Here is a 24,627-nt window from a genome sequence, read left to right as displayed (position 1 = left end):
GGTGATGAAGGAGTGAGGGGGGATTGAGGAATGGAAAGATGAAGGGAGTGATAGATGGCATCATTATAACGCAGCACATCTCACTTAACAGAACTGTTGGCTTTGTTTTTTTTTCGTGTTTAAGCATGCGCCAATTCCAGGCTAGCTCTCCTCGAATGTACAAACACACAAAGACACATGTACACACACAAACTGAAGTGGGGAGGCCAACAAAGCACTTTGAAGCCGCACACTCGCACGTGCACATGCTTTCGATAGATATGCATGAACATGCACAGAGACATATGATCCAAATTTTATATAAACACCGAGTCACGCACACGAATGCGCACAGAAGCTAACACTTAAGTGGCCGATAAACAAACGCACACACACAAAAAAACTATTCAAGCACATTTCGCTTCCACACACACACACACACACACAGACCATCATAATAATTAGCTCAACTGCAGCTATGAGAAATGAAGATAGAGCCTATTCTTTCCCCACCTGGGGACAATTTACTGGGTATCTCAGTTAAGCCGAGCACACTGGTAATTAACACGGAGTCACACTCAGTTAGCTGGCTGAAAGCACACAACTCTGCATCGCTGCGTTCTTTTAAGTGAGAAGACTTTACAGAGCCCATTTTCCAACGAGCCAGAAAGAGGCATTCTTCACCGTGGCATCTCCACACCAGGAGGAGAACTTAGAATTCATATGGAGTGAAAGACTAATTACTGTAAAACTAGAACACACTGCAAGAGAGCTCTGCTGAGCCCCTCGTCAGCCCCCCCCCCCCCCCGGACACTTAACTCCTATTGGTTGCTGAACTAATACAAACTGACAAAACCTAACCCCCATGATTCGGAATCAAGTCACAAATTGTGTTGGTTTAATAATAATAATGATATATAGAGATTTTCTGATACAATTCTTCCCTTGAAGATGCTGACTCGGATATCTGGAATGTATTTATCAATCCAACCCCAGTGCATTTAGAAAAAAAAAAACTTATACAATGTTTTAAAACAGCTCAATCCTGCTAACCTTGTATGGAAGTGATGTTTGATATCAGTGTTGTATGACCTGGCTCAGGTAGCTGTATTGGTACAATTAAACAATATAGTTATAGCGTTGCTATATAGTTATAGCGATATCTTAAAAATGACTATATAACAAAATGCACAGAGAAAATAATTAACACACAATGATATGCGGAGATATGGTGTTTGCTCGATTATTAAAAGGTGTGTGTCCACTTGTAGTCATTGTAATTAACACCTTATTTAAATCTCAAAGCAAAGCGGTGCACTCATCTCTCTCTCTCTCTCTCTCTCTCTCTCTCTCTCTCTCTCTCTCTCTCTCTCTCTCTCTCTCTCTCTCTCTCTCTCTCTCTCTCTCTCTGACACATCCTGTCTTTAAACCCTTACATCTCAGGCACATGTGTCTTGGGCGCGTATGTGTCACTCAGCACGACATTAGCATGGTTGAGTGCACGCAGATGGCAGTCACAGCCAGTCACCTTTCAGGAGCCATTTACATGTAAATCAATGGATTAATTGGCCAAAGCTCATTAGAGTGGTATCTCATCAATACCACACACCTCTACTCCCCGCTGGCACAGAGCCTTCATCCCCCAACACGCCAACCCCCCCCCCCCCCCCACACGCAAGAGTGAGTGGTGTGAATGAAGCCTCTCGATCAGGGAACTTGCGATCCACCAATTATTTAATTTATGTAATTTCATCATGTAGAGATTGGTCTTTTTTAGTAATAACCAATTACAAATGTACTTTCATTCATTTAAATTGCTTTATTATTTTGTCAATTGTCTTAATGTATTTTCCACAACCACACGGGACAATAGAGTGTATTTAAAGATGGATGACATCCCTCCACTTCCTCATGATCCAGAAATAAAGTCAAAATATCCCTGAAAAGTCGGTCTGGCCTCACTTCCAGGGACCTGTTATGTCATCCCTTTTCATGTCCAGTCTATACAACAGACGAAAGGCCTAATTTGTGCTGAATACTGATGATGAATTATTAATTATTTATGGCGGAATGGACGAGACTTGCAGGTTTGGTGTTGAAGTCGGAGGACACGAAAAAAACAAATGATCTGCTCAAACTGTTATACTTCAATCAATTCAATAAAATTAAAGACCTTATCATATCATGAATACAAAATATTACCATCAGAAGTAGAGGTCAAAAACTGATATTCAGGTTTTAGTGAAAGGCCAGAATAAACCATGTTGGCCGGTGCAGCAAGGCATTATGCAGGAATCGGTGTGGCGGTCTTGCATTAATCAGTTAGATTTCTCCAACATTCCTCGAGGCTTTGCACTTTGGCATCGCCTCCAGGTGCTGAAATTGAACATTTAATCGCAAAAGACTAGCGGAGCGGAAGAAATGGAAAAATTGGTCGGTTGTATCACAAGCGTGGGCCGTGCTACCTTCACCTTGACAAATGCTCGGTGCCATCCATTTGAACAGGGAAAGATGAAGGGAAATGAATCAGAGGAGGTGGGAACCCGTGGATGATGAGTACAATAATCTTGTTGGACACTGCTGTCTGACATTTTTCTCGGCTCATCTTCATACTGCTTGGAGAGCCCCATGCATATTTGTGAGTGTTTGTGTGCGTGTGTGTGTGTGTGTGTGTGTGTGTGTGTGTGGTTTTTTTGGGGTGGGCATGTGAGTGTGTGTAATTTGTAAGAAAGGTCAGTGCTCATCTCTGCAATATCCCACAACCTTTAAAGGTTGGCTCCTTTGTCCTGGTATAAGTGACACTTAATTCCAGAGGAGACCCTCAGACAGAGACAGACAGGGGCTCCTATGAGGGCAGCATTAAACATTTTGGCTCAACTTGTTGACACACAGTGGTTGTTAAAGTCAGCGCTAAGGGACTGGGCGGTTCAGCTTATCTAACATCCTCCCCTGCGTTGGTCATAACTTCATCAACTGTAAGTCACTGACAACAGGAACCACTGTCCCAGCCTTACACTTAACATTAGTCTTCGAAATCAAAAGGCAATGCATTTAAAATACTTGAATGATACGTTAATATGAGCCCTTCACAATTATTAAAAGTACATATTTATTTACCAACTTTTCTAAATGTTCTGAACATATAGGGATATATTGTATCTTTCCAAGTGCATAGTCTTTATCCCATTGTGTAAGTGCATTTTGAGTGTACAACTCAACTTACCGTTCAACAAACACTAAGTACGTAGTCTTTTAATTAATCATGTCTGTGTTGTGGGTGTATAAAGGGCAGTAAACCAGTCAGAGAGCCATCTCCCATTTGCCTGTAAAACCATGTTGTGCTCACACTTTGGCTGATTGCTGACCTAACGTCAGATTTGCCCGGTAGTGTGATCTCAATATTGTACACTTAGAATAACAATGAGGTAATGTGAATGAACAAACCTCATTTTATCACCAACACACCCGTGGGGGCTCAGAGGGGCACCGTACTGAGAAATGACAACAGTTATAATCATCTACACGTGATTGATTGGTTCATTTTAGTTGCAGAAACTGTAGCTGAGCGAAACCAATGATTTAAAGGAGGTAGATTGACACTGACAATTATTGTGAAAAGTTTTTAAGCAACACAATCAACTTCACACCTAAAGCCAGCAAAGTCAAAGCCAGTGTATTAAATATCAACTGCTTTCATCTAGATTGCCTGACACGGTCGAGGGAAAACATAAAGTCAAACACAAAGATGAGAAGAAACACTTGCACACACGCAAGCGCACACAAACGCACACACAGCTGCAGGCCTTTAAGGTTGTCCCGTGTGCTTCAGCGTTGCAGCCTCCATGCTTGGTTGCTCTGGGCATGCTCTGTTGTGTTTGGCATTCAGCGTGCAGGGACAGCTAAAGGCCTGAGCACTGAGGCCTGACCGCCTTTAATCAGCACACCCAAACTGACACACACTCATATGCATACACAACGTTAGAGCGTGTCTCACACGCAAACGCAACACAACCCCCTCCTCCCCCGCAGACTCACACATTCCCACACATACACACCGCAGAGGGCACGTCATTCCATCTGACACCATTTCTTAGTCAGCCGCCATTGCTGATGGTAAAACGCCATCACTCGTCCTGCTTCCTGGGCGTGGGTCGGGATGGATAGAGTGAGCGATAAACAAGACCATTTCCTTTATCTCTATTGAATTTGGATGTGGTGGGAGTCGGGGACGCCTTGAGACTGAGTCTATTGATCAGTTTGAAAGAGACAGGGCTGTCTGTAACCTCCGTGAGTCAGTATTTAACAGCTGAGAAATCACTTGACCTCAGTTACTGTATTTCCTGTGCATTCACTCAAGAATGAACTCCACTTAAACTCCATTGTTAACTTCTACTGGCAGTTGAAGAGTGTACAGTTCTGCAGCATTCATGGAAGATACACATTCTTTGTTGCCATCTGCCCTTTGAGACCCGACCATTCTGTCCTGCCAGCAGACGAGACGTCTTTACCGCTTCTGCTTCATCCTCAAATGCTTCTTCTCAGTAAAAACAGAAAAGTATGAGGCATGCATCCATTAACAACCAAGCTTTTTCCAGATGTTTCACTCGGCAGCATCATTTTTCCAGGCTCCATGCTCGAGCTTATGCTGGGAGCTGAGGTCATGTTCTAAGGTCAAAACAAAAATTGACCTGTAACGCAAAGAGCTCTCATTTTCACCACGGTTTTCCCAGTACAGCTGCTGCAACAAACCCTTCATCAATTTAACAGAAACACCACAGAGCAAAGGTCAAACTCACCTTAGCCCCCCCCCCATAGCAAGTGCTTCTCCAGAGTGGAGCAGTTTCTTTTCCTCAGTTTTGAAGATGAAGATCTTTGTGACATCTTCTAACTGAGCACGGTGCAAGAGAAGGGCACGGGGCGACTGTGTGACTCTCACCCAAAACAAAAACCATTTAAAGTCAGCACTACACTCTCACTGAATAAAGGCCACATAGTGCCCTTTACTGTCAGAAGGCACTGCACAGGAGACCTGGGTAAGCTCGGTCATGGTGCGCATTAAATAGTTCAATAGAAACTGGATCTGAAAACTCAGGTGGCACCTTTTCAAATGCAAGACTTTTGGTCTTCAGGTCCCTTTGATCCATTTCACTCCATCCTGAGTCAAGAGCAGAGAAACACTCTTCACAGGCAGATGAGTCCATCCGGCTGTGTCATGGAGAAATGGAGAGACTATGGAAATGGATGTCTTATTGTATTAAAAAATACAAAGTAGGATGTTTCAATGCATGACGTCTTGTAAAAAATGTAAAAACTATGAAGTACATACACATGAATGCACTCTGCAACTTAACGCATATTTAAAATCAATTTCAAAATGTGTGTGTGTGTGTGTGTGTATCAGTCAGTGAGAAGCGCTTTCTGCTGTGGTAAGCGCTTTGTCTTCCTCTCCTCCCTCTGCTCACTTTTGGTTTTACTAATGACCTGTATATATTGACAGACATGTCTCGCACACTTATGTGGTGCACTCATTCTCTCTGTCACACACACACACATGCAAACAGACACACACACACAGACACACACACAGCTCCCAGAGGAGATGCGCTGCCTCACTTCCTGCACACCTGATAAAGATGGAAGACACAAACAATAAAAAACACCAAGGCTCCTGTTGCAAGGTCAACAACGAACCCGCAGAATATAAACACATTCAGTGGAGGGTCATATTGATCGACTGTACACAGGTTAGTTCACAGCCATTTGTTTTGATCACAGCTCCTGCAGGGAGCCGAAATGAATATGTGTTATTATAAATGATTAATACATCGTCTATTCATTTACAAATGAATAGATGAGTGTGACGATAAACTGCTGATGTCTGGTTGCTGGTATGTAATATAACCTTTATCGCTGAGTTCATTTACAATCAGGGCTGCGTTAGGAGACGGCTATTGGGTCAATACGAACAGTGGTGCCATATAATCACCAACTTTCTGTTTATCAGAGAAAAGACAAACGAAGAAAAAAAGTCAGATACACAGGGACATGGTGGTAGAGTGCCTCACAGCAGGAGATGGTCCCAGCTGGAATCCCAGTTGGGCTGTTGGTTTGCAACGTCCTCCCTGTGTTTGCATGGGATCTTTCCAGGTCCCTGGACTTCCTCCCACACTCCACACGTGGTTAGGAACTTAAATCTTTGGTCGGTGTAAATGTTTGGGGTAAAACCCAGTCCCCCCAGGGTGAACCCCACCTCTCACCCAACCTCAGCTGGGATTGGCTCAACCAAGACCGCCTGCGACCCTCAAAGGATGAGCAGGATAGACAATTGATGGATGAAATGGAAATCCATACACTTTCCCCCTACACGATTTGCACGCTGAGCCTGGCTCTCCAAAGTGTTAAGAGAGACTCCGCCGCCTTTGCTCGGCTGTCATTAAGAGAGCGCCGTGTTTGTCGGGACGGCGAGGGGGTTACGCTGACATCTGTGATGTGGCAGCACGCCGAGATCAGACAGCTGCTGGAAGACAGACATTTATGCGGTGACGCTCGGGTGTTTCAAAAACTGAAGAGACACATCGAGAGGCCTCTCTTCGCCGAGCGCATCGCAGCTGTACAATCAGATGATGCGTCTGACAACCGCTCACGGGCTCGACATGCACGCCTGCAGGACGTGTTCAGATAAGTGAGACACTTGACAGCCGCCCGCCGCAGCAGCGAGACGCGAGCGAGGTTGCGGCTGAGGGCACCGCCGCCACATCTTCAGCACCAAGGGGGAGCTGACATCATACACAATGGGTTTACAGTAACATGTCCACTCATGTGTTGGATTCAAAATGTGAAACAAGCTTACACTGAATACATACATATATCTCTCGGTGAAGCGGTTGACATATCATGAATAGTGGTATTCTTAAAAGGGTTGGGATCTTTGGAAGGATGTGAGTGGTGACTGTCAACGGGGGACATTAGAACAATGCAGGAGGCTGAGAAGTTAGAGATTTATGATGTGAAACACCAATAATTCAACCGGTCACAACTCGATCTATCGGTCCACAGATTCTGACCTGATGACCAATTAGCCACCGGGGGCAAAGGATAATATTTCAGGGCTTCCACTGTACTCAACGGATTCCCTTCTTTTCATCGTACACTGTTTACAGTCGTTACTATTTCTTTTCTCCAAACAAAGTACAAACAGTGACACTATTTATCTCAATAAGCAGCTATCTGATTATGAATTTGAGTCAATGTGTTCCGTCTCTTTCGTTCTCCACATGGACTGTTTACCCGTGGGCAGCCGGCAGAGAAGGTGACTGTTCAAACAAGAAACGCAAAAAAAAAAAAATCCTGTCCCTCGCTGACTGCTTTTGCTTTTTTTCACATGAAGAATCTGTTCATGGAGATACGTGTCATCCTAGTGGAGCATTTGACAGTAATGCATGAAGGAAACAATTAGAGGAGCAGTGCTTTAAACAAAGAGGGGGGAACCCATGGATGTTGAAAGTAACACAAATCAAAAAACGGGAATTCTGCCCAAAGAAGTACTCATCAGGGGTCCATATCCCTGTGACAGCTTGCTTTCTTCCTACCCCCCCCCCCCGCCCCCCACCGCCCCGCCCACGTCCCTCCCCGCTCCCTCTCCAGCTTGCTCCCTCTCATCCATCAGGCATGATGGAGTGACTCCCCAGTTCCACTCCTCTGTTTCCCTCCCCTGTTGCATTACATGTGTATCCAAACATCCAGTGTGTCTGTCAGACAGGACGTTTCCAGCTGAGCCCATCCTCCTCTGTCCTTGTCTGTCCACTGACACACACAGACACACACACACACACCACACAAACACACACACACACACACACACACACACACACACACACACACACACAAGTAACGTCAGTAGTTCCACAGAGATCATTCATCCGTATGAGCCACACCTGTAGGCTGAATGCGGATATGCACAGATGGACGTACATCTTTATACACACACACACACACACACACACACGCACACACACACACACACACACACACAGGCAGACACACAGGCAGACACACAGGCAGACACACAAGACTCACTACTGTGAAGTTGTCAAGAGCCTCTTAAACAAATAAAGATCCATCTTTCTTTCTGTGTGCATGTGTGTGTGTCGGTGTGTTTGTGGTCTAATAATTACTTGTGTTCAACAAAAGTAACACGAGTTAAGACAAGTTATTGTGAAGTGAATGTTGGTCAATCTCTAGTAATGGAGACATGAATGTGTGTGTGTGTGTGTTTGTGCGTGTGTTTGTGTGTGTGTGTGTGTGTGTGTGTGTGTGTGTGTGTGTGTGTGTGCATGTGTGGATGTTTTTGTGTTGAGAAGTTGAGGAGAATTCCTGAGCCTGTGGTTACCAACAGCTTTGAAGTCCCAACAGCACCCGGGCCAAGGGGTGACAGGCTTACCCGGCTCCCCCAGCCCGCTGTGGACGGCCCAGAAAGAGAAAAGCAAACAGGCAATATTACCCTGAAAAGAAACCCTCCCCGCATCCTTGGCTACGGCCTCCTCTTTGGCCTTGCAAGCCATAATAACACACACACACACACACACACACACACACATACACACGCACACACACACAAACAGATGTGTGTACAGCATACACCGTATATGGGCATATGCAGGATAATTTCTGACTTTCCTTACTTCATTTCTGCCTTCAGACTACAGCTGACTGGTGTCTTCAATTATTGCTGTGCTCAACATTTCTTTTTCTCTCTCTCTCTCTCTCTCTCTCTCTCTCTCTCTCTCCCTCTCGCCCTCTCTCCCTCCCTTCCTCCCTCCAGTCATACATCTTATTTCCCTGCCGGCTGCAGTGTTGTGAATTCCCAGTCAGTTTGAGTCGCTGTGGGCTTTCTCAGCATGTTTTAATTAGCTCCGTTTTATTTTGCACATCAAGGTTACGGAGGATCCTCGAAAAGTCAAACAGCACTGGAGGTGCTAAAATTGTAGACAGCAGTGGAAACACACACCCACAACACACACACACACACACATACATCAGTTTGAACTGGGGATGGACCTCTAAACAGTGTGATTCATGCTGCCCATTACTGCATGCACAAGGTTTGTTTTTTATGCAAGTTGACACAGAGGAGGTTATGTCTCTTGTCAGATGAAATTCCCCAAAAAGTTTTCACTTCTCAGGAGAGTACAACAGAGTAGAAGGGTAGTTAAGGGTAACAACTCTGACATTTTCAACTTGAAGTCATATTATGAGGAAATAAGTGATATTATGAGAATAACATCGTCATTTTAGTCTCCATGTGATTTTATAGGGGGGAAGTCAGAAGATCACCTGGTCGCCTGTGTTAGAATTAGTTTCACAATCAATAGAAAACTTAGTCTTTTGCTTCACCAGTATCATGACCCTGAGAAGATTGTGCAACAAACTGTCCATTCTGAAGGAAGAACCACACAAACTTGAAGGAAATGTTGGAACCGTTGGTCATTGGTTACATCTGTGTTATATTCAAAAGGGTTTTGAGTTTCTCAATAAACAATGAGATGGGTAATCGAGATTTTGGATCCAGAAGGAGAGGAACTCTGGCGTGCACAGGTTGTCCTGGCTGCTTGTTAAATCTTGTACTAATACAATGTTCTCATCAAATTACAGTGTTTTTCTTGTAATACTATTTTTACCTGAATGTTTTATTCAATCAGAGCTTTATTGTAATATTCTGTCATAATGTCAGCCCAAAGCTTTGTTCTTCTGCCCATATTCCATTTAGGAGAGATGTTTTTTACTCATTTGGATTTGGGGAATTTATATACTGTCGTGTTGACACCATGAATCAAGACCTTTCTCGGTGAAGCATTCAATCCAGGCCCTGTCCTTCCTCCCGACCCCCCCCCCCCCGCCCCGTTCCAGCTCCAAAAAGACTAAATAGGAGGCAGCACACAGCCAAAGGGCTGCTGCAGAGAAAGCCTCCGCGCTAAGCTGAACTGACAAGAGAGGAGGAGACTGGTGCAGTGAAACTCCAGAGCGAGAGCGCAGCCATGTACAGTATCGCACTTTCATTCACCCAAACAAACACATACTTTCACACAGGTCAGCATGGATTGATTCACTCGGACTGGTTTTGAAAATGTGTGGTGGACGTATATTTGAAACACCTGCTCTCAACAACATCCATAAAGGTGCTCACCAGTAACAGGGCCATTGTTGCACTCCTCTGTAGTGTGCGGATTTACATCGTGAATGTGTGCGACTAGATGTGTAGCAGGGTGCAGCTGGAACACGGAACAATGGCCTCGGAGGATGCACACACACACACACACACACACAAACACACAAAAACAGCAACACAAACAATACTTGCAAACACATTTAGCAACAAACAGAGGACAAGAGCAGAATCGGTGATGTAGTGTCTATCTGCTTGTTGCTAGATTAGAAGTACTGTCTGTGTGTGTGTGTGTTTGTCTCTGTGTGTGTGTGTATCTCACTGTGCGTCTGTGTAGAACTGACATGTTCTTGTGGAGAGCCGGACAGTTATATAATGGCCAACACAAACAAACAGAATCCTTCCAAGGGACCAGAGGGGAGCCAATAGCCCCATGACTTCACAGCACTCAGCCGCAACAGTCTGGCAGAAACAATACACAACGAACACAGAAAACAACGAGGGATGAGAACAAATAAGAAAGAAAATGCATAAAACACAACTGTGGGATCTGCACAGGGCTGATGAAACGCGTATGGGTTTTTGATCAATACATATTGGAAGCAGGAAACAAAGCCAAAATGTTGTTGGCTCTGATGTTTATTATCTGGACTGTAGAGCTGCTTTCAAAGATCCAGTGAACACCAGTTGAGTTACCGAAATTATCCCGAGGGGCTACATGTGAGAACGCAGATGTCCGAGTCTGCTACTGGGGACATTCTGGAGCTTCTCAGGATTCACAGCTCTAGAGTGTTGATGAGATGAACCTAAAGAATACAACTCTCTCAGGATGAAAAGAGGAGCCATACAAAAAGACAAGAGGAACGAAGATGGCAACTTAGAAAAACTACGAGATTCAAGAGCTTTTGGTGATATGGCCCGAAGCCGGTGTCAATGTCCCGTTATCCCCTGCCTCCTGGATGCTGTGTCACCCCCCCCACCTGAAAGCTTCAGACAAAGTCCAGACCCCATCGTATGAACCTTTTCTGAAAACGGCTTATGTCACATATTATGATGCACAAAAATGATTTGGATTCCCTTAAAAACATTTAACGTGCAAAATTCAAAAATATTAGATTAATAAATCTTCGGTTTCCACTTCAGTCCCCGGTGGTGAACATTAAGCTGCATTCGTGGATTTATTGCAACGGTACTAAGAGACTACGAAACCCATCTGACAGAAACAGAGCAACACTGGTCCTCTGGGGTGAATCCAACTCAATATTCTCTGGCATTTCAGCTTCGGTTTGGCTTGATCACACAAGTATGTGTGACCCTCCTGGCGAGCTCCATGCTGAGGGGAGCTCCTTCACCAGCCACGTTGGATGTCCGTCGGACTTTGCGTCAGCGCGGGAGACGAGCAGACCAGAACAATGAGATGAAATAGAGATAGACATTCAGCGGTATTGGCAAAACGAGCGATCCTAATGACATTACGGGGACATATGAATACTGTTGAAGCTGAATAGAGCCTTTCATAAAATCGAATTACAAACGAGACGCTGGATCTTTTTCTCCGGCGTGCTGCGCTCCAGGATGTGATCGGTCCGGCCTGACGGAGGCCTGCGTGACAAACTGAACGAAAAAGACGTATAATGTGAGTCCAGTGCGTCGGCCCGAGAGCCAAGCATGTCTGAGCATGAGGGCAGCAGCTAAATCACTTAAGCGAGAGAGAGTGGAGAGTGATATAAAACATTCGACATGAGATCGGCGGCGCGCTTTGAACCGGCGTCCAAGAGCGTCAGCCACCGGGGAGAGAGAGCGGGGAAGGAGGGAAGACGTGCAGGAAGTAAACAAGGAGGAGAAAGAGGAGACAGCTTTTTGGAAGCGCTGAGGTCGGTGTGGTCGTCTAAAGTACATTTCTTTCGAACATGCATCATCGGAGTAGAAATGATTAAAAATCACATTTTTCTTCAACCCCTTGAAAAGTTTTATTTTATTATCAAAAGTGATTTTCTGTTTTCCTCTACTTTTAGCACTGTTAGCACACTTAGCATTTGTGTACACATTTACTACATGTGTGTAATTTCAATAAACATTATGGCGCTGGCCACTTCCAGGATTGTGTGTCTTGATAAATCAGGCAGGAATGTAAACCTGGGTTCTCTCGCCGAACGTACACCAGAACAGCTGCTTGCATTTGCAAAACGCACACACACACACACACACACACACACACACACACTGACACACACACACACTCAAAACACACACATAGAGAGAGGGAGAGGGAGAGGGAGAGAGAGAGCGAGAGAAACTCGACAGACAGACATCCGTTTGCTGTTTTAGGATCAAATTATGGTTGCAGGAATTTCACACTGATGGTAGATAGGAGCTAGTTCACCTGCTGCAGTCCGTTCTAATGACAGATGAAAGACGGGCTTAGTGAGATTAGATCTGGCCCCACATTCTCTGTGGAAAGGCCGAAGCCCGCTCACAAGACATACTGTAATCCAGACGATGACTGACACGCGAATTCACATCGAGCAGTGTGAAGAACTGAAAAAGGCCAGAGTCCAGTCCCTGGAAAAAAAAAAGATCCGATGACAAGCTCTGCTCGGATATGGATGATGGAATATCCAAAATGTGTTCACAGCAATATACTTCTGGTGGAGTGAACTATTTAATGACATATATACATGGCAGCCACACACACACTCACTCACACACACACACACACACTCCTATGACGGCAGCTCACACATGGTGACCCACTGCCAGAGCCAGACAGAATTCGTGGGCTTGTTTGAAGGCGCCACCGAAAAAACAACATTCTTGCAGTACACACAACCACACAAACAGGCACACACATACACAACCCAGCAAGATAATGACAGTCTAATACTAGAGTGTACTCTATTAAAGCCCTTAAACACACTTTGGAGTCTGTATAAACATAGGAAACTGCTCCAATGCTCTCTCATATCCCCTCTCACACAAACACACACACACACAAACACAGATCGGAGACGTAGATAAGTGGAAGTTGTTGCATCAAGACTTCTCGGCAAAGAAAACAAAACATGAAAAATCCAGCGAAGGTGCTCCATCCACTTCTGACTGAGAGCGAGCGACACTCAATCCAAAACACCTCTCTCACAAAACTCTCTACTGCTGCTTCCTGACTGCATCTACATTTAATCACTTCAATATTCACTTGTGGTCGAGGATTCATTTAAAAACATGTTTGATTATTTCGTGAAATAACAATTTAAGACACCGGGGCGTCAAGGAGGCAGCTCAGAGAACAACAGCTTTATCTTATTGTAAATATTGTCTTTTCGTATGAATCTGGTTAATATCTCTCCAGATGGGCTTGGGCCTCACTGTGTGTGGGTTCTGCTCCATGTAACCACTTGAGAAACCCTGGTTTAGACACCTGCCTCTATCTGTTTCAGCCGCCTGTACAGCGCCGTAAATATGTTTTCATCTCCCTCGCCGCCTGCCTGTACGGTGACCTAACCCCATGCAGTCATCTATCTGTTAACACAGAGGGCCTGCAGAGCAAGCTGCGCGCTGGGGCCCCCGGCGGCTGCACGCGGGGACTGTGGGGGCCTGTTGGTGCAGCTGTCCCATTCCAGGGTAACATAAGACCTTATTAGAGTCCATTAGGTCTCTCTGAAACTAATAAGAGATTGTCAAATACATCCAAACATTCACACAATTCACAGAGAGGCAGGAAGCGAGAGGAGGGCGGTGGGACGGGGGACAGGGGTCTGCCATTTGTCTACATAATGTCCCATTCGTGGGGGTAATGGCGAAATTTGGGCTGTGAAGCTGTAATATTTTTTATTCATGTGATTAAATAAAATAGTGCATTTGTCCTTTGTTTAGCAGGATTACACAAAAAGTACAGAACCGATATTCTTGAAAATTGGGCCAATGAAATAACAGATTTGATAAAGCCTTAATAAACTGTATTTTGGAATCACATAGTGAAACAGAATGTGGACATATGACACTACAATTCGGAGTAATTCTAATGATTAAAGATGTTGCGCTCCCCTATGGAGGTGTCTATTATTTAATAGAGACTGTTATATCTTAAGTTACATCTATACTGATACGTTTTATTTTTAAAAGGAAGTTTGTCCACGTGAGCCTTTTAGCTCTGCATCAATAAAAATCCCTTTCTATACTAACGCATCTTAAAATCATGTGACCCTTCACACTGGGCATGTAAACAGGAAGCAGACTGTCTTCTCTGTAGTTGGTTGCTTACATGCAGCAAATACCAGGAACCAGAAACTGGTCAAAAGAAAGAATTCCTTTTTCTGGATCGGCGATTACTGAAGGTGTTTGCGATGTTTTGCCTAAAACTAGAAGGTAGTAGTGTAGCCTAATCCTTGTTGCAATGGTTTGTCTATAATATAATATTTCACCTAACCCGTTTACATTTGGCTCATAACAGGTTTTCAACACACAGCTGCCCCTAAGTTTCTCCTGACATCTGGACAGTGAGTCAGGCTCGTCTGGAGTTCACAGCCCCAGAAAAAGAGCTTCCCTCGGCCCCGACAGCAGGGGCTTGACCTGGGGGACACACTTTGATCTTTAATTAACACCGGGCCCCGGCTCTGCAGAGGAGACAGTAGAAGGACACGGAAGCGTTTGGGAGCAGCTCGTAACTTTAGGCCGAGAGACAGAGTGACATGCCTCGTAGTTTTAACTTTGTATAGCGCTGGAACAGCCGAGGTGGCCACTTTCACATGGACGCTGTGTCTTGGCTTCTTTAGTTTCTTGCCTTCTGGCGTGGAGCTCGCTGAGACTGAGAAAAGAGGAGCGCATATAGAACGCAGTGCACCGCAGCATCCTGCCACAACAAAGAGAAAGTGAGGGTTTCATGGCGCATGCAGCTGGTGCTTCTGTGTCCTCGGCCAAAGCTGCGGGGAGCAGCTCGGACACGATCAAACAGAGTACACACAAACACAAACCAGAAGAGCATGAAGTAAGCAAACATATAAATATATTCATGCATCTATTGTCATTTTAGGCTACATACCAAATGCACTACGTTAGTGGTATATTTGGATTTTGCTCTGAAGTGTGTGCGTTCCACTGTACAGAAAATGTGTTAAAGAAATGCTCTTGTGAAGCCCTCAGGAGATATCAATACACATTCAGGAAGTTTATAACCCATTATACTGTGTTTTTAAACCTGACATGGCACGACGTTTAACCTCTGAACCCACCGGTTGCCTGATCCCAAAGGGGAAATGAAGGTTGTTGGAGAGGAACGAGAAAAGTCAAAGGACAAATGCAAAGGTTTGAGGTGTTTTGTAGAGCGGTGTGTGAGTCCAAAGAATTAGCACCAGAGGGCATTCCTCAGTGATTTCAATCGTTGCAACATTTGGGTTTCTCTCCAGCAATCAGCTCTCGAAAACCTTGAATCCTCCGCAAAGCCTTTGTGATGATCGTGCAGCAGATGCAAAGAGACTGAAAATGAAAGACCTCCAGACAAGTACTTTGACTTTTTCAACCACCTCCGAGGCAACAACAGACTTTGGGGGTGAGACTTGAGTATCTGCAGACTCCAGCGTCGAACCCACTCATGCCTCCGCTAACACCCGCAGCCATCGCCACAACTATTCCATTATTCACCATCCACTCCGGCCCCTGCTCCTTTCTTCTGCATTATCTGCCCCATCCTCGCTCCTCTGGTTAAGATCTTCCCAGAGCTAATGATGTGTCACTTGAGAAGATTACAACTACTGAAGACTGGGAACTATAACTCAAAGACCCAGATAACACAGATAAATACAAACGTACAACTGCAGACTTATCCGCAATCACTCTGAGGATTTTTGGCTTCATTTGAAGGCAACACACACACACAATATGCCCATACACTCACAATCCTACTCATACACACATGCATGCCGAATAAAAGGTTGGACATTTGAGATCAAAGGTCCTCGGCTGACAGATATGAAGTGTGAGACTTTTCACATCAAAGTCTTCCGCAGCCTTGGCGAACCTTGCATTGTATCACACACGGTTTAATAAATAAGGACAGAAATGCAGTCTGTGGATCTAGATGCAAAACAGAAATGAGGTATTACACATACAGAGAGGTAGACAACAGAAGACAAGGAGAGCTGCAGAGTAATGAAACGCAACGGCTAGAAGAAGACAAGTCTTACTTTGGCAGGTGCTGCTCCGCTCCTCGTAACCCGGGTTGCACAGGCACTTCCCAATAGGCACGAGCCACTCCCCCTCTGTGCTGCAGTACATTCGCGGAGGCTCCTCCTCTTTGGAGTGATTGACACAGAGGCCTTTGACCTCCACCAGCGACTGCGAGTCCATGGGCACAGTGTCGGGGAAGGAGGCCAGATTCCTCACGGTGCGCGGGCACATCTTGAAGTAAACCCTCACCGAAACCAAAGCTACGCAGGCGCCCACGTCCTGGAACGCCAGGTAGAAGCCCTTCCTGGTCATGGGGCCCACCTCGCGCACCTCGGTGTTGAGCTTGAGGATGCGGTCGCCGAGGTCCATTTGGGTGAAGCTCTCGTCAGCGGCGATGGTGTCGATCTTGGTGAACTGGTGCTCCCTGAAGTGGCTGCCCTGGTCGTCGTCCGCCTCCAGGTAGAGGAGGTTGAAGGTCTCCTTGCAGGTGCCCAGGACCAGCGGGATGGAGTTGCAGTCCCTCAGGGTGAACTTCAGCTCCACGTAGATCTTCTGGGCAGACTGGCGAGGGATCCAGTTGGTGCGGAGCCAGTTGTTCTGGCTGTACTCCATCACGTTGCAGACCTGGAAGGTCCTGATCGGAGTGTAGTGCTCGTCCACCCCACTGATCTCTTCCCACTGAAAAGGTCGGAGAGAGGGAGAGGTGTAGGAGAGAGACAGAGAGTCGGAGCAGCAGAAACAGAGAAAGAGATAGAGAAAACCAAGTACAAGAGAAATAAAGAGGGGAGATCAAAAGGGAAATCGGAGAGTAGCACAGCAAAGGATTGTCAAGGAAGCAGGCAGAGTTGTTAGAGCAAAATTTGAAGAAATGATAGGAGGGTGAAGGCAAAAGAAGAATAGAAGAGGGGGGGAAGCGATTTAAAAAGGTGTAGAAAAGGTAAAGAGTTGTTTTGTGGGCGAATAGAAAGGTGAGCAAGGAAAGTCGAGAAAAGTAGAAGAGTGAGTAGGAAAGAGGGAATGGGGAGTCAGAGAAGGAGGAATAAAGGGGAAGATAACAGAGAGAAAAATAAAGTTATATCCACCCTGTAAGCATTTACATATGAATTATTTAGATTCACATTCTTGCTGAATACTAAGCATCTAATAAACATTTAAGGGTGAAAAAGAAAAAGCACACTGCGAGATCTCTTAGAAATTACTCCAATTAATTCAAAGCAAACTTGCTGCCTTAGCCAAATTTTCTAGTTTAGGGCTCTGTGAAAGTCTCCTACTGAATCTGTGTGAAGTTGCTTAATTACTGTTAATATTAACAAAGTCTCGTAGCGTCTCTTTTTTTTTTTCACCCTTTCAAACTAACATGTTTTTCTCTACGAGTGAGGACTCTCAAGCTGCAGTCTTGGTTATTTGCATCACAGTACTACTGCTACTGAAGGAAACGTGCTCAATCCACTATGGAACAAAATAAAAAAAAAAGGAACTACGACGAATAGACAGATGTGAGTGTATACCAGGAACGTTCGTGTCTATCTTACATTTTCCCTCCACTGGGAGAAAGCAATGGGAGAGGAGAGGAGAAAAAAAAAAAAGAGAGAGCTGGGGTCATTCCTTTTGAATTCAACACAGCGGGAAGACTCATTGATCATACGCTTTGGCTTTCTGTGTCCGGGCAAATCAACACTGAATCGGGAGCGATGATGAATGGGCAAACACCTGAAACACTGGGCTCATTGTGGTTAAAAAATGACATTAGGACAAAGAAATGGGCGCAAATGTGGAAATGGACGCTTTCTTTCTATTTTCTCTCGGTGGAAGTCAGAATGAATGTATAGGCCTTGAGAGAGGGAGAAAGAGAACCTTCTTTGGAGAGGTGGAGACTGAATTAACGCTTTCACACAGGAGTTAATGGAAACATAAACCCAAGTACACATATACATTCACATGGGGCTCATGTGCAGCGTTCGGAGGCTCGTAGCGGGCGGACGCAGCAGGTGCTTTCAGCCTGAACACAGAAATTAATGAAGAGCTAATAAAAGGTTTGGTTCTCTATTACACGTTTCAGTGTGTGTGTGGGGGGTGTGTGTGTGTGTGTGTGTGTGTGTGTGTGGGAGTAAAGCGCCTCTATGAGCGTCCGGTGTTTCAAGGAGCTCTCAGGCTGAAGGATGGCCACTTGCTTTTCATCTCACGGCCAAGTTAATGAAACACCCCGGGGAGGAGGGCGAGAGGGGGAAACGGAGAGAGTGAAAGAGAGCGAGTCGGGGAAAACAGTCGAAAGGAGGGAGAGACAAAGTGAGAGGAAACTTGAGGGGTGAGTGATTCCGTTGGTGTTTAGTCTCCCCCGTCATGCTTTGCTTAGCGTCACCTCATTCATCAGGAGTGTAGTCCGAGCTCTCTGTGGGGCTAACGATAACAGGGGTGAGTGGACAGAGCTGAGTGGGGCTAAATATAGAGAGGCGGAGCCGGACTTGTCATTTTCACCTCGCTCCGGCTAAGACGTGGAGAACCGCTCGGCGTTACATGTAAATATCAAAATGATGTGATGACATGTAGAAGGGTACGCGGACAGAATCTGACACAACAGAGAGGCAAGACAAGATCTCCCCCCCGACTCCAGTGATGCTGTTGACATTACGTCTGATAAGATAATGTACTTACTTGAGCAAAACGAATGCAACGTATCCTAGACTCTGCCGCAGCTTCATAAACAGTCTATTATTCTTCCTTAAAATAAAACATTTTTTCTGCCAGGATAGGAAGCAGCACAAACAGAGATGTGACCTTTTTGTGCAGATGTGACCCACGGACATATCAGCCTGCTAAAAAAGTTAAAGACTATATACAGAAATAGAAAGGTTCACATTCGGTGTAAAAATACATACAAAAATAGGACACTTGTCAACTAATGTTGATGAAGGTGTTGACACAGAAAGTTGAAATGTGTGTAAAATTGTGTTGGGAATTGGGACGTGACAGCGTTAAGGGTAGCTTTTATAGCAACTCTTACATTTAAGTTTTTACAACTACATGTAATAAGTGTGTTGTAAAGTAATGTTGATTGGATTTTATATATGAGAAACGAATTTCTGAGTAAAGTGACGAAACGTTTTAGAGTAATATGTATTGTATTGTGACTAATTTGAGTTATAGAAGAAGGTTATGGAAAGATCTTGGTCTCAGTTAGGTATTACATTTTTTTCACTTTATTCTATTTCTAAGCAGAACCACACCCACCCTGACCCAAGCCAAACATTCATTGAGTGCCCCAAATTTGGTTGTCTGGCACTTTGTACAAAAATGAACGGCTTCCTCGTCTAAAACATCAATCAGTAGAAGTGGAGCAGGCTTACGTGTCACTCTGGGTTGTGTCTCGACTGTGTCTCATTACGTCAAGAGCTTCTCCACTTATTGAGGGAAGTATTGTGATATTTCACTTTGCCAAGTTGCTTCCTCTTAAGGCTCAGTCATGCTCATCATTAGATACGTATACACAAACGAAGCCCTCTGTACGTACTGGTGCTCGTCCTTTTAAAGCTTACCAATACAAAACAGATGAACTGGAGCAGTACCGAAGGAAAGCATAGGGGGCAGTGTAACAAATAGATAAGACACAAGAAAGAAATATCAACAATGGCGACACAAAGGCAAATTCTCACAACCTTTTCCACTATCGGGATGTTTGTTGTTTTCAGAAACTCTTGTAACTGCGCTGCCCTCTAGTGGTTAACGTGAATAACTCATAGAAGTCTGCAGGCAGTTTGAAAGGGACGTATCTCAGCAAAGACAGCATAAACAAACCTAGTCCCTGGAAAAGTGGCCTCAAAGTGCAAGGCCTTCATGTGTGAGTGTGTGTGAAGTATGTGTGGTGTACAGCCTCACACTGAGCAAGCAAATGTGTGTGTTTGTGAATAAAGCAGATGTTTCACTTCCTCTCTCTTTCCCTATGAGAATGTTGTATGTTCGCTTTGGTGTTTTGAATGTATGTGTGTGTTTATGCGCGAATGTCTGTGTGTATTCTATTATATGCAGATGTCTGCGTGAGCCGATGTAATGTCTCTTTCCTTTATGGACTTTCATGTTGAGCATAATGACGCCCACCGGGCTAAATCTAAAGTGACTAGAAGTGATGGGTCTCTGCTTTTAAGCTGTCTCTGGGAGGGGTCTGCATTTGACCAAGTGCAAACGCAGACAGGGTTCAAAATCAAACCCAGGTGTGTGCTTGTCTGCGTTTGTGTGTGTGTATGAATGTATGTGTGTGTGTGTGTGTGTGTCTTAAGTACGCTCCATTCTTTCGGAGAGAAGATGACTCGACTTGAGCAAGTCAGAGCCAAAGTAAACGAGACCTCTGCTAGGATGTGAGGATCTCACTCTGGAGGATAGCATCTATTACATGGAGTTACCCTCCTCACCCAAATCCCCCAAACATTACATCATGAGAATCAAGTCCTCCAACCTTGAATCACTTTCCTGGGTTTAGTTCGGCAAGAATAGTTTTTTCTAACTGTCCTTCGCTTGCAATGGAGGAAAAGAGAATGAGGGGAAAAAAAGGAATAATGTCTTTACACGATTACCTAACTCCCAGGGGCGGATCCAGGGGCAGGGTCAGGGGGGCACTGGCCCCAGCAGAAATCTGATTGGCCCCTTTCAGCAGTTTTTTTTCCGCCAAACAAACTTTCACTTATAACGCTTATAACAATACTTAAATGTGACCCTTACTCAATCAGGAATTATGCATTGTTGTTGGACATATCATTGCCCCCTATGTGTAAGTTGTGGCCCCTTTATGGCCCCTGATTTAGAAAATCTTATATCCGCCATTGCTATCTGAAGATCCGGAAGTAAACTGGAAAGTCACTGGTACCCATGAGTCTCCACTTCAAGGAATTCGATGACAAACCACAGACACAAGATCAGAACTTGAGTGCAATCCAGATTGCCAGACAAAAACAAAAATGTTGATAGATTCTAGAAAAAACACAATAATATTCAACGACAACGCTTCAAAAAACAAAACAACAATCCAGAGCAACCTTTTACGACCTCTGCTTCTCGCTTTCTGCAAAATATCTGAGACCAGCAGAGTCAACTCCCGCTGGGAATGTCCGGAAGTGTTTGTGTGTCAACCAGGATAAATAAAGGTCCAAAAGTGAGCAGCCACCCCCTTGTCTCTCTCCAGGGGGGCGCAACTCACCTCTCCCTGCCCTCTAATTGATATATAACAACACTGGGACCCTACACCAGTCCTTGTAACCTCTGACCCCACCCCCACCCAAACCCTCCGCCTGATGGACACAGCTGGGGCACAGTTTGGTGTGAGCTCGTTTCTCTGATCTGTGCGGTAGGTAGGTGCGTCGGCTAAAGGGACAGTAAAATGGACTGTGGTAACTCGACCCGCCCGGGACGTTAAAACTAACTGCAACAGGCACGTCTCAGAATCACGGAGTCAGCATGCCAGTCCGCCCACTTCAAAGACACGAAGGTCAATAGGAGTTAAGTTCTTGGACCAGTTTAGGTTAACAATGCATTTGACTGGTTGTGTTTTAGGGAATAAGATTAAGAAGGAGAACGTTCGGTTCTAAGGTTTGACAATAATGGCTCTATTGCATTGATGGGATTTTTTGATTTTACAGCCTAATATTGTTGTTTTCCAGACTGCAGTCTATTTTGGTGATGTCACTCTTTCAGTAATTCGCTATGTATAGGAATGACTGCCAAATCTACATTATTACAATAATTATAGTGAACTAAGTTCCAGGTTGGAATAAATAAGGGACATAATAAGCGTCTCATATGTTATAATCAAAATCTGGCATATCTTTTATCTATTAAACCAACCTCTTAATTTATGTGTGAAAAAAGATTTGTTTTTCCTTTTGGAACAGGAATAACTAAAAAGGGCTTCATAATGAAACTCAATGAATTCACATATATTGTACAAGTATCCATTAGAGCTTTACAGCTGGAGAGGAGGGGTGGAGCTAAAAAAACTGGCGTGTCCACAACAAGTATGCGGCCCTGCAGCTTATACGCTTCGGGTTCCACGGAGGTCACGGTGGTCACAGACACGACAACTGCAGCATATCAGTCAGAGGACATTTCACCAGCCGGTCTTACCAAAGGGAAACCTGAACACACACTCCATTCCTCCCCATCTCCCTCACTCCTCCCAGACGCCCACCATCGCTAATCATTGTTTACGCTTTGCTCAAGGACACGTCAGCAGCAATCGTTGAAGGACGATGGAAGCGTGAGAGCCTCCTGATGAGTATATGCAAACAATTCTGCAGAAGGAGGATCTGTGCACTGTAATTCACATGGTTTTTTAATGCATGTTTAAGGCCATTGGCCAGCTTGTTCATTAATTCATTATCTTTTATGTATTTTCCATGAGCTCCAAATTAGCTCCATATGCGACACATATAGGACATCCATAGTATATCTGTTTATTTGTTAGGTTATTTTATATTAATATTGAGATCTAACATTTTCATTGTTGGAGTGGTAATCATGAACAATTGGGATGGGAAAAGTGAAAGTGAGTGTGGATTACTGTGATACGCTGGCGAGCTGACCAGGGATCAGCTCAAGCTCCCCCCGCGGCACTCAAAGGAAAAGCGGTACAGATAATTGATGGATGAATCGGGATATAATTCTCGTACTATATTTTATTTAATGTTGGACATGTTTTCCTGGTGTATGTGTTTGCCGTCAGTCAGAAGTGGTCTTACCAAGAAAGAAAGCATCTATAACACACTTTGAGTTTCCTCCCCCTCTTCCTCCTCTTCCTCCTCCTCTCTATAGCCCCTCGACTTGGACAGCTAAACCTTGTGGATGGACCTCTCTGTTCTCTCGCTCTATGTGTGTGTGTGTGTGTGTGTGTGTGTGTGTGTGCGTGTGTGTGTAGTGTTAGGGGGGAATATGCTGGTCAGGCTGATTTCACAGACAGGGTGGCAGCACAGCACCGAAGGCTTTAAGAGCTCTTGGGTGACTAAAGAAGTTGAGAACGCCGTCTGTAAGAGCAGCAAAGAAGAAAGAAGGAGAGCTGGCCGACTGAAGAGATGAACTCAGCCCAAAAAATAAAAGAGACATACACATGTGCCCCCGCCTTCCTCTTCCAGACCTGAGGATTGGAATGCGAGATGTGAACGTGTGTGTGTGTGAATTAAATATTTCCCATTATTCCTGACTGTATCTGCAGAGTTCACACATTGTGACCGCTGGTGGGGTTTTTCTATGGATGTCAAGCTTCTTTACCATGACACAAAAGCTCAGTGGGTGCCATTGTTCCACAGCTTGGAAAATACTTTTAACAATCCTGTGGAGAGTATAAACCTAAACATGTAAAATATTACAATTAAAAATACAAAGCAAATTCGGTATATAATTTCCCTTGGGATATTAATTGAGCAGTCCCATTGATTTCATACAGTACCAATTGGTTAAACTTATAATGTTATTATAACAATGTATTAGGCCCATTTTTACAAGGGACAGGGATAGGGACGGAGGAAAAGTTAGCCTCAGCTAGAAATCCTATACATGCAGTCCATGTGTATAAAGTACCAGCAACCTGTTACAATGGTTCTCCGCATTGTCAAACTCAAATAAATAAATACATAGTTTAGCCAATAAAATAACCCTTAGCTTTATAAAGTATTGGCATTAATCAATTTAGCATAAAAAATAATATAGCATAATAATGATTGATGAAGAAACCGGTCAATACACAACAGTCCTGGCAAAAACAGTAATGTGGCTGTATCCCCTCTTGGGTGCTATATGAAAAATGGACTTCACTTTGCGTGTGCCCATTAATTCTATTTTGTAGGCAGAGCCAGTGTCTGGGGTGTTGGCTTGTTGCTGAAGAATGCTTTCAAAGCAGCAAGAATGTAATCTTTAACACTCTTTAGTCTTTAGTGAAGGACTAAGCCCCCTGGACACTGCTCAGCAATCAGCCGGCCTCCCAGACAGATAAAAGTATATCTGGATCACACACACACCAACAGGCCGGTCGGTGGCTCCGGACTGAACGTCCTGGGGAGGCTAAGCTCTTAATTTGTTCTGACCGGAGCACGTCGGGTCTCGGTAGGCCAATAGCGGCGGCCTCCCCATCAACGTGAATGACCGTCTGTGTGTGTGTGTGTGTGTGAGAGGGCTGCCACATTATGAGAAATCATTTGTGAGCAGCAGTCTCCCAGGGCAGGCTGCTTATCGGAGCGCAGTCAGTGGATGACGTGAGTAATTACAGATGATTCACCTTGAGGACTTGATCATCAGCAATATCTCTCTCTCTCTCTCTCTGTGTGTGTCTCTCAATCATCCTTTCTTGT

General features: G+C 44.7%; 1 protein-coding gene across 6 annotated transcripts in view; it reads right to left on the bottom strand.

Annotated features, from left to right (window-relative positions):
* The window catches only part of epha3 (eph receptor A3), a 180,653-nt gene that overhangs the window by 63,733 nt on the left and 92,293 nt on the right, over positions 1 to 24,627 (bottom strand). For all 6 annotated transcript variants that reach the window (XM_062402042.1, XM_062402043.1, XM_062402040.1 and 3 more), the window contains one exon: positions 16,321 to 16,981. In XM_062402042.1, the coding sequence (XP_062258026.1) occupies positions 16,321 to 16,915 (595 nt within the window). In that variant the 5' untranslated portion in view covers positions 16,916 to 16,981. The remainder of the gene's footprint in view (positions 1 to 16,320; positions 16,982 to 24,627) is intronic.

Source organism: Platichthys flesus, chromosome 13 (genome assembly GCF_949316205.1).
Source record: "Platichthys flesus chromosome 13, fPlaFle2.1, whole genome shotgun sequence".
NCBI lineage: Eukaryota > Metazoa > Chordata > Actinopteri > Pleuronectiformes > Pleuronectidae > Platichthys > Platichthys flesus.
Note: the sequence above shows the minus strand (reverse complement) of the source record. Positions and strands in the feature narration are given on the sequence as shown.